Below are 11,442 nucleotides of genomic sequence, written 5' to 3' on the forward strand. Positions count from 1 at the left end.
TTCAGTTTATTTCTATAGCGCCAATTCAGTTTTCTAAGGAAAACCAGTTGATTCCATCGACTCATTTACTCTTCAGCAATCCCTCACACTAAGCATGCTTGTAGCGACAGTGGAGAGGAAAAACTCCCTTTTAATAGGAAGAAACCTCCAGCAGAACCAGACTCAGTGTGAGCGGCCATCTGCTGAGGCCGACTGGGGTTCAATGAGACAGAAGCAGAGATACAAAAAACAACTGTAAAAGGAGGCGGAGTTCAGGAAACAAACAGCCAGGCAGATGAGCTCCGAACCAGCTCCCATGTCAGAGGATGAAGAGAGCACATCCAGTCAGTCACAGTCAGAGAAACAGGACTACACTGAAAAACAGGCCCATCTCCAACATCTATAAATAAAGGTGTTGATGGAGGCAGCGAATGTTTTTTTGCTGATTGTTCAGTTCAGAACTACTAGAACTAAAATTATATTTAGGATAAGGTCTGCTCTGGTAATGGTTGGGTTAATAGTTAGGGTTAGTTATGTTTTAGTAATGGTTAGGTCAATAGTTGGGGTAAGCTCTGCTCTAGTGATTGTTAGGTCAATAGTTATGATTAGCTATGCACTAGTAATGGTTTGGTTAATAGTTAGGGTTAGTTATGCTTTGGTAATGGTTAGGAATAGTTGGGTTTAATTATGCTCCAGTAATGGTTGGGTTAATAGTTAGAGTTAGCTCTGCTCTGGTAATGATTAGGTCAATAGTTGGGGTTAGTTATCTTCTGGTGATAGTTTGGTTAATAGTTAGGGTTAGTTATGCCCTGGTTATGGTTAGGTTAATAGTTAAGAGAGATGCTGGGTAAACTCTGGACAGATCACCAGTCTGTCAAAGGACAACACAGAAGTTGATGTTTGACTTTGTAGTCGTATCTTATGACCTTCGGCCGTATGTCTCAGACCCTCTCAGGAACAGAGGGGTGTAGCTGTTTACAGATCACCACCTGGTGGTGAGCTGGATACACTGTTAGAGTGGGAAGCCAGACAGACAAGACAAGTAGAGAGGGTCTGCTGGGAACATTTGGTAGAGCCGTCAGTTAGGAAATTGTTATACCCCCACCTATATGAGAGCTTCTACCAGATTCCAGATGAGGTTGAGGACATTGAGTGGACCATCTTATCTGCCTCCAAGGAATACTTTGAGGATCTCCTCAATCTGGCTGACACTCTTTCCAAGGTGTAAGAAGAGACTGTGTGAACTGGGAGCCGTTTATATCCAGGCTGAAGTCCCTGAGGAGGTCAACAAAACTCCACAAGGGCAGAGGGGTGGATGGGAGCCGCCCTGAGTACCTTAGATCTCTGGACGTTGTTGGACAGTTTTGGCTGACATGCGTCTTCAACATCGCATGGAGATTGGCTACGATGACCCTGGACTCATGCAGCCAAAAGCCTGAGGGGTCTGGTTTGAGGACCAGGGGATTTTGCCCTCCTTTTTGTACATTACATGGTTTTGGGGGAGAATGGAGAGGGAGATCAGTAAACGGACCAGTTTGGGTGCTGCTGTAATCCAGAAGCTGCACTGGTCTGTTGTGGGGAAGAGAGACCTCTGGATTTGTAAAAGAAATTATTTTTAGGCCTTTTTTTTTGTAGGTAGACAGGAAATGAAGGTAGAGAAAGTGAGAAGACATGCAGCAAAGGTCACCAGGCTGGGAGAGGACCAAATTCTCTGTACATGAGTCGTACCACAGCTATGATTTAGCGGTCGGTCTTATCCTACCCTCACCTATGGTCATTAATCTGGATCTCGACCCAAAGAACCAGATCCTGGATCCAAGCAGCTGAAATGAGAATCCTCTGCATGGTGGCTGGGCTCCCCCTTACAGAGAGGATGAGGAGCTCGGCCATCAGGGAGAGGCTCAGAGTAGAGCCGATCTCCACATTCAGAGGAGTCAGCTGAGGAGTTTAAGACATCTTTATCAGTCACCTCCTGGACACCTCGCTCTGAGGGGTTCCAGACATGTCCCACTAGGACGAGGACCAGGGGACGACCTTGGACCCAAGTCCTCAACTTCTAATAAACAGGCCTGTATTGTGAAGTGAGTTCCAGCAGATTTAAAGTTCTGTGCAGAAGGACGGATCTCCTTGTAGGTTTCATCATCATCATTGTGGAAAGATGAAGACTTATTCATTCCTGGGAAGCCAGTGGGAGTTCAGCCTTTTCATTATTGCTTAGTTTTTGTTCCACAGCGTTCAGTTATTCAGGTTTTTTTCTATCATTAGCTATAAACCTTGGCTTGTAAGCCGAGAGGCTAAGGCCACTTAGTGCTTGTCAGAATATCACCTGCAGCTTGTAATGAAATGTTTTTGTTGCCTCAGGGCTTAGAGTTCAGCAGGCAGAACTACTCACACAGTTAGAGCCAAAAACAGCTCTGGGCTGAGTTCCTCTACATCTGAAAAGCAGAGTTAAAGGTAATACATCCAAAAAAAATCTAACCTCTGACACAACTCCATTAGGCAAAGAGAACAGATGACACGAGGAAACATTCGGGCTGTTTTATTGGTTTTCATCTCTTTGGTTCGTGTTGTTAGGCTGGCTCGCATTCAGATCTCCTTTCCTGCCACAGATAAATGCTGGTTCTGTTCCGCTGACTGCTGGTTCCGTTCAGCGGGGGACCTGTGGCTGATAAAAGCGGAGCTTGGACAGGCAGCAGGTTTGGGGTCACTGTCATGTCAGGTGGACTGTTTCATCAATGTGATGTGGGAGATGGTTTTAAAAACATCAGTTGTGTGAAGCAGAGGAGCCAAGCTGCTGCTGTTGGATCTATTCATCCTAACTCTGCCCGGATCTTCTAGAGTCTATATTCAGAGTTCAAACTTCAGAAATACTTTAAATATGAAATTATTACAAACTGTTCAATAAGTGATAAGTGTTTTTAATGACGAGTAATTTTCATTTGAATGTGCTTTACTGGAGGCTTCCATGTTTGTCAAAGAACACTACTGCCACCTACTGGTTTGTGACGTCACGGTGCGGTATCGGCTGTTGATCAAGTCCAAGTGCTGTATCTGGTGTTTGTAACAACGCGCTATTATCCAAGTCATCTTGGAAACATTCTTCTTCCAAATGTTGGCTACATATTACAGTGTTTTCGTCCGTGGAGGATCAGGAATCAGAAAGGTGAAATAATTCTTTTTTTTTTTTTCACTTTTATCCGATGTATTCCAGCATGCAGCTGCCATGCACGTGGGCATTGTCAGTTTCACTATAGCTCTGGTGAATATCAATGGTGAAGTCCTCTGGAAATCTTCAATAATTGTTGTTGATTGCAGATGTGTCTAGTAGTTCCCATTGATTCAGCTTGTAAAGCGGGGAGAATGGCGCTAGGCTTACCGCACCGTGACGTCACTGCTGGAAGATGGCAGGAAGGAGGGGTTACTATATTTGGAGAAAAATGGCCGCTCCCGGACTCTGGGATCGCAATGAAAATCATTACTTTTATTTTTTTATTGATTAACACTAAATTCATTAAATCACTGCAAACGTATTAGTTTTTTGTATAAATAATGATCCATTGATTATTCCTTGCTGACCGAACCTTTCCTTTAATTTGTTTTAATTTCCCCTCATTTACTCTTTTTGTTCACTTTAATTTATTTAGTTTGTATTCGTTTTATATGTTGTAGGTCTAACAGAGGAATTTTTTTTGGTCATTAAACTATGTATTAATAAATAAATCTGTTAGCAGCTCCTGTTCAGAAACTGAGGACATCCTCATCAGGGCTTTAAAACAGCGAATTCGATTTTTTTTTTTCTTTTTTAAATGTGTTTTTATTTATTGTGGAATTTCCCATCTTGCTTTATTCACCTATTTATTCATTTTCTTAACAATCTATTCATTTTTACATATGTCTTTTTTTTCTTTAGATTTTTTTCTGCTTCCATATTTGTCTAACATTTTATTATTAACTAAATACCTGCCTGCCCTTTAGGACACTAGTTTTCCCACCTTCTTTTCTCCCTCCTATATAAAAATTCAATTTAATGTATTTCTATAGCGTGAATTCACAATGTCAGCACATGTGATGTAAAGGCACTTTACAATTCAACCAGATCATCCAGTCAGATTGATTTAAAGTTTTCTATCTAAGGAAAACCAGTTGATTGCATCGACTCATTGACTCAAAGGCAATCCCTCACACTAAGCATGCTTGTAGCGACAGTGGAGAGGAAAAACTTCCTTTGAACAGGAAGAAACCTCCAGCAGAACAAGAAGCAGGGATACAAAAGCCAACTGTAAAAGGCAGCCCTGTCCAGGAAACACAGCCAGGCAGACGAGCTCCGAGCCAACTTCCATGTCAGAGGATGAAGAGAGCACATCCAGCCAGTCACAGTCAGAGGTCTACACTGGAAAACAGGCCGATCTCGAACATCTATAAACAAAGGTGTTGATGGCAGCAGCATAGCTGATAATTCTTTCCAGGATGGAGTCACAGCCAAACAGGAACAGACCAGATGAAGCTACTATGAGAAAAGCAGATAGAGTATAATGTTAGAGATTAAACTAACAGATTCTGCAGAGTGGGAGAAAAGAGACAGAATGAAGCGGAATGATGAAATGGGCTCCCTATGTCCTCCAGCAGTCTAAGGCTTTAGCAGCACTAATGCAGAAAATAGCTCAGGATAACCTTAGTTTTTTGAATGAGGTATAAGAAAAGTAAAGCCACCATGTGGCGAAGATGGAGCCAAGGAGAAACATCTATCTGGATAGAAACTCTCCCAGCCGGAGAGGGCTGCTAACGCTCTACCTCCACCTACCTCTCTTCTTACCGAGCGACTAAGCACACATCACTCTGTTTAACTATAAGCTTTATCAAAAAGGAACGTTTTAAGCATAGCCTTAAAAGTAGAGAGGGTGTCTGCCTCACGGACTAAAACTGGTAGTTGGTTCCACAGGAGAGGAGCCTGATAACTAAAAGATCTAATGTTTAAACACTAATGATTAAAGGCGTATGTGTTTTTTTTTTTTTTATCTAACTGCAGCTTACAGCAGTTCAGAGGTCTGATTAGACATTTTTAACATAGATGTCGTCATGGAAACGTATCTTCTCAATATTGTTGCTTCTTCGGGTGTATAAACAGGTGTTAATGTTCATGTAAGGTAACTAGGATAAAAAAAAAGGCAGCTTTTAAATTATGAATCAGGGGTTGGAGTTTGGTCTGGTTTCCTGGGAGGGTTCCCACTGTGGAAGGTTCCCACTGTGGAAGGTTCCCGCTGTGGAAGGTTCCCACTGTGGAAGGTTCCCACTGTGGCTCTCAGGGCTCCTGAAGCCTTAGAAATGTCTCCTTCTTCATTGGTTCTTTTTCTTTGAGTTCTTTCAGCAGTTTTGGATCCATTTTTTCTTCTTTAACAAACTTTCATACTTTTGTCTCCTGCTGTTTGCATCCTTCATTCATTTTAGTTTAGTTTTTCAAAGTGAATAAAGCTGAAGTCAAACCAACGGTGATTGAAAGCTGCTGGATGGAGGCTCCTCCCTCCATTAATCGATGTGAGAACGAAGCATCCATTGAAGCCTGAATGGATCCGCTGTGTGTGTGTGCAGGTGTACCAGGTGTACGCGCGGCGGTCTCCAGAGGAGGTGTATGGTATCCTGAGGGCGGCGGGCGCCGACTACGTGGTTCTGGAGAACAGCATCTGCTACGAGCGGAGGCACCAGAGAGGCTGCAGACTGCGGGACCTGCTGGACCTGTCCAACGGACACGTGGGTGGTGCTTCATGTCTCCTAGCTGGAATCCCTCAGCCTCCGCAGAGAGATCAATAGTCTCACCTCTTATCAGCGCGGCGCCGCTTCTCTCTTTGCTGCTGTCACTCTGCACACACACACCCCTGGGCCCTGTGGATTAGCAGGCTGGGTCCGTCCCAGGCGCGCCTCGGAGGTGGTGTGTGCGTTTGAGACGCTGTAAATGTCAGCCGGTGAACACGCCACCTGACATGCAGACAGCTTTATTGAAGCAGCGCTCAGGAGATGTCTCTGTCTGTCTGAACATCTCAGTCTGGCTCTAATTTCTCTGTCAGCCGTTGTTTTCTTCTCACCACCTGCAGACGGCCATGAACCAGAGGAACATGAGGGGAATATTGGTTCCTGGAGGCTGCATCAGTTTGGTCAGCGGTCTGCAACCTGTGGCTCTTCAGAACTTCCAGAGTAGCTCTTTATAACTGCTGCTAAAATGATACAGAACCAGGGGGGAGTTTCTTCCAGACCAGTGGAAGAAGATGGAAGAAAGTCCTGCTATTTAGGAGTACTGGGATAGATTCACAAGTCAACTCACCAAATCCACCATGGCTACATGAGGAGAAATCGTTATGAGAAAAAACACAGTAACATTAATTTATATCATTTATTAAGTGGATATAATACAAATGTTTATGAATGAAAAAATGTTGGTCACATGGTAGGAAAACGCTCTCTTGTTTACTCAGATCAACCAGCTGGCTTTTTATAGATATTGAACCCCCACCTCCAGGTTATTACTGAATCTGGGCCTGCTGAAGGCTTAATATTCACTAAAAGAAACAAAACTTTCCAATAAATTGATGATCCAAGTTTCTTCTGGAAGAAATTCCAAAAAAAGTAATAAGAAAAACAATCTACTAGACTTTGTTTCCAAGTTTGAAGATGTTTCACTTACCATCCAAGAAGGTTTTTAAATTCAAAATGTCTTCAGCAGCACTAGGCTAGCAGCGCGCTAAAACCACGGTATGAAACATCATATGGGCTCAGATTCATAAATATTCAAGTGAAATTTGCCATTCGGCATCTCTTAATTCTTCATTAGCACTTTAATTTTGCACATTTTTCACTTTTTTAATCGTGGATGCAAGCGGTGTATAGAAGAAAAACTGTTTCATTGGAATCTGCCGTTTTGTACACACAATTTTAAACACAGAATATTTTTAACACAGCATATTTATCACTGATTTTTTTTAGATGGAATTTTAACACATTTTTTTTTATACATTGAATTCCTTACAATAAATTTTTATCTGGTAAAAATTTTCACCTGCAAAAAATTCAGCTTAAAAAATTTGCCTGCAAAAAAATCAGCTACAAAAAAATTCAGCTGCAAATGTGTTGACCTTTTGGTGAAACCAAACCAAAGCAATCGAAACTCGATGCAGATGAGCAGCTCCTACCGAACTCCTAGGCAGTTATTTTGCTGCTGAATTTTTTGCAGGGGAATTTTCACCAGATTCAGTGTAACAAATTCAATGTGTAAAGAAATTCAGTGTTTAAAATTTGGAGTACAAAAAAAGTCAGATTCCAATGAGACTGTTTTTCTTCCATAGTGGCGTCTGTTTCCAGATCCCCATAAATCCCACAATGCAGTGAGGTTGTTGCATCATGTTCATCACCAAGCTCTGCTCAGGCCTTCCTCAGAATAAGGATGCTTGTTCTGGAAGAAACAGTTTCTAAGAGCCAAAAAAAAAACATGGAAAAATCCTGGAAAAAAAGGGAAATAAAAGGGAATTGTTGGCCTGGCTGAATAGTCTTCTGTTCCCCTTTATAGGGGTTGAGGTATAAATTTGTTGACCCCTTCCCGCGATCATCGCAACCCCAACCCCTTTACAGGAGAAAAGAAGACTTCGCCTGTTCAGCCAGGCCAACAATTCCCTTTAACGACCCCATTTCAGAGACATAGACAGGTATGGGGCATTGCAGGCTAACAAAAGTCGCCAAACGACACCCATTCCAATTGGGCGGACCTGTTTGTCCAGTTCTATTTGCATGTTTTCTAAACAGAACAAGACTTTGTTGGGCTACTGTATAAAGCCTCAAACTCAATGCTTTTTCTGACATTTTGAATTGAAAAAGCTTCCTGGATGGGAAGCAAAACGTCTTCAAACTTAGAAACAAAGAGGATTGTTTTTTTATTTTAATTTTTTTACTTTTTTGGATTACCTGAACAACATAATGTTGTCAAATATAAATAAAGGCTTCGGAGAATCGACTGTTGCTGATTTGTAGACTTCTTCAAGGGTAGATAAGATCAGCTTTACGTCTAATTGTCGGTTTATCACCGACCGCCTTAAATGAAGTGAACCAGAGCCAATGGAAAGCCAATGAAGTCATTAAAGCCGTAATGCAGCTCCTGCTAACTCCTGGGCTAATGTATCAGCCTAAAAATGGCCTCTCTGCTTTCCAATATAGAACATCAACACATAGACTTTGTGTGTAAACTCGAAGTTTATTCAGAGTGGCTCATATTGATGCCATGCTATAACTAATTGCCAGTGTTTGGATCAGAACCTTTCATTAGAAATTGAAATCTTTGTTTCCGACACATTTTCTGGACCCCCGAACATATAATCTCTGTGTGCAGATTTAGCTTTCTGAAGCTAACTGTTCCTCCTCAGATGAAAGGGTCCTTTTCTCTGTTATCGCAGCAGAAAGTTTGCCCGCTTTGCTCCATTTCTTTCCTAAACGTTGGAAGAATACATATTACTCGCTGCCATTTTGTTGTATTTCATGTAAACCTGCTTCCTTCCTCTGCAGATCATGGACGGACCAGGCGAGAACGATCCGGACCTCGTCCCTGCCTCCCACCCTCGATTCTGTGATGCCATCAAGACGGACGCGGCGGCGTACACGGCCCTGTTCACCAGAACCTTTCAGAATAAGACCTTCTATGTGTACCGCCTGAAAAAGAAGCGCAAGAACAGTGCCAAAACCTCCTCTGACCCGGTGTGAGGGGTCAGCAGGACCAGAACCAAGGCCAGCAGAGTCGGGCTGTTCAGAGCTCTGCTCACGGCTTTCATCTGGATGTTGTATTCTTCTCTGAACTGTGGCGTTGAACTGTGGCTCAGTGCTGGAGCTGCAAACGCTGCATTTGCTGCTGAGATCATCTTTGTCCAGGAAAATAACCAGCTTCTCTATGAACACCCGGTTCCTTCAAGGCCAAAACTACAATGATTGAAGATGCATAGTGTTGAGGAAATATGAAGTAGAGTTTCTATTCGCTAGTTTTGTAGTAATATGTTACTTAAAGCTGCATTTTCAGAAATTAGATAAGAAGAAATGTCTTTATTGTTTTGCAAAGAATTTCTGTGGTATTTTCATTGAAACTGTTTTCCATGAAGAGCTAAATCATTCCAGGCCTTGGTTTGCCAGCCGGTGATATCAGCCATGTCTCCTGCAGGGGGCAGCAGACTGTGTGCAGGTTTTTTTTTTTGGTTTAGTGCTCGTCTAAATGATCAGTCCTTGTTTACAGCTAATAAAAACCAACCCATCATACTGTGCTGTGTTTTTGTTATTTCCACTCAAGCTTTTCTTCATTTTAAATCTGCAAACATAATTTATAAAAAGCGTAGAACTAACAACACTAGATCTGTCGGAGCTGTTTGAGGCTCTGAAGCTCTATTACATTCACCAGAAACTGCAGCTTTAGACAACATCTGAAAGTCTGTTAGCTGCTAAGCTAACTGCGGTAATGCTAACTAGCCTTACTGTCCTCTAAACCCGGGTGTACACTGTACGATTTTTTGCCCTTTTCGGGCAGATTCTCAAGTCATGCACAATTTTTTTGATCAGGACATTTAAATATGATTTCCCTAAGACTTTAAAGGCTGCATCCTCCAAGGGTCCGGTCTATCTGGACCGGATCCTTAGAGTTCTGTGAAATTAAGGAGACTGGAAGAGTTTTGGCTGTAGATTCAAACAGGTCCAGCCTCCTGCGGCTTTCATTGCCAGTACACTGTCGCCTAGCAACAGTGAGAGTTGAAACACAAAGCAGGAAAAGAGTAAATACTGAACTTCTTAGTACTGTTTCTTTTTATTTTTTATAGTAAAGTAAACAAAGATAAAAGTCATGAGAATACAGCATGGAAAAAAGGTGAAAACCACCGGGAGCATGAACAAATAAAAGCAAATGTAATGGTATAAAAGGGGTAGACAGATATAAATAATATATGTATAAAAAATACATCTACAAGATCTCGTATAATCAACACAAAAAAAAAAAAAAACTTGTTCAATCAGATCAGACTCAGAAATACTTTATTAATCCCAGAGGGAAATTACTCCAGATACAGTTTTATATATATATCTACACAACATACCACACAATATTATAAAGATATAAATATATACACATATAACTCTTCTGTATATACATATATATGTATATATATGCATAGGTATAACTAAATCCAAGTAAAGTGATAGTGAAATGCAAAAAAATAAAAGAAAAGCTATTCAACAGTAAATTAGATCATGAAAACAGATATAAACAGTGAGGAGGAATAATCACTACACTGAAAAAGATAAAGAATATAAGACGTCAGGGTAATTAAGAATAACATTCAGACAGAAAAGCATTGAGTCTTTTAGCATTGGTGGTAGACAATTTTTTAAAGAACAAAGTAAATATATTTATTTAATTTTTTAAATTGTAGAGAGAGTTTTGGTAAGACGAGATTTGTGTCTGAAACATTTGACCATAATAATTATATTATTAATTATAAACTCTCTTTTTTTCTATCTTATATATGTTAAATTTTATTATGGAGGAGGAGAGAAAATCTATGTTTAAAGATTCAGAGAGTAACCAGTTATGAACTAAGGATAAAAATGTTTGGATTTTACTACAATAAAAAACAAACAAAAAAAAACTACTTTTGTCTACAGTGAATTTAGATTTGGATCAATGAATTGGCTGAAAGGATAAATGTATTTAAAGTTTTTAAATAAATCTCTTTATATTTTGGCGGAATAGAAAATGTAAGATATTTGGTTCTCTATTCATGTATATCATTTTTGGAATATTCTTTTAAAAGTCTTTTAATTGGATTCGGATATAAGATATTTTTTGCATTTTTTTTTCTATTATATTGATTCCTTCAATAAATGTATTTTTAAGTTTAGGAAATGGAAAATTACTGAGGCAACCTTGAACTAAATGGATAAATGTTTTGGGGATATGATTTATAATTTCTCCATATTCCTGGGATGAGATTTGGACATTATATTTATTATTTCAATCATCCAGTAACAATAACTCTCCATCACTGCTGTTCTGGGCATTAATAGCATTTTTAAGGAGCTTCAACAGCAGAACCATATCAGATTAATAGTCCCTCTACAGAGATAGAATCTGAGCTTAAATGTCAGCCAGACCAATTTACACAGGGACAAATAAAACCTTTCAACAAACCAAACATTACCGCCACATATAGTAATTGAACTTTATTGATCACACATTGGGGAAATTTTACATCTGCATTTTACAAATCCCCTTGGGGAGTGGTGGGCTGCCATTGTGCAGTGTCCAGGGAGCAGTATGGGCTATATATATATACAAAAAAGACAGATTCCACCTCTTCCATAGCGGTGTCACTTTTTCCAGATCCCCATAAAATCCACAAAACAACGCGGGTTTTTTATTTTCTTTTCTTCTCTTCTCTCTCCCCCCTCCCCCCAACA

General features: G+C 40.5%; 1 protein-coding gene across 1 annotated transcript in view; it reads left to right on the forward strand.

Annotated features, from left to right (window-relative positions):
- dpy19l3 (dpy-19-like 3 (C. elegans)) overlaps nt 1-9,246 on the forward strand; it is a 78,402-nt gene extending 69,156 nt beyond the window's left edge. The window contains exons 17-18 of the mRNA XM_015398640.1: nt 5,566-5,724; nt 8,518-9,246. Coding sequence (XP_015254126.1) covers nt 5,566-5,724; nt 8,518-8,712 — 354 coding nt within the window. The 3' untranslated portion in view covers nt 8,713-9,246. The remainder of the gene's footprint in view (nt 1-5,565; nt 5,725-8,517) is intronic.
- The last annotated feature ends 2,196 nt before the right edge of the window (nt 9,247-11,442 follow it).

The sequence above is a fragment of the Cyprinodon variegatus genome, unplaced genomic scaffold, assembly GCF_000732505.1.
Source record: "Cyprinodon variegatus isolate N-32 unplaced genomic scaffold, C_variegatus-1.0 Scaffold946, whole genome shotgun sequence".
In the NCBI taxonomy this organism is placed as follows: Eukaryota; Metazoa; Chordata; class Actinopteri; order Cyprinodontiformes; family Cyprinodontidae; genus Cyprinodon; species Cyprinodon variegatus.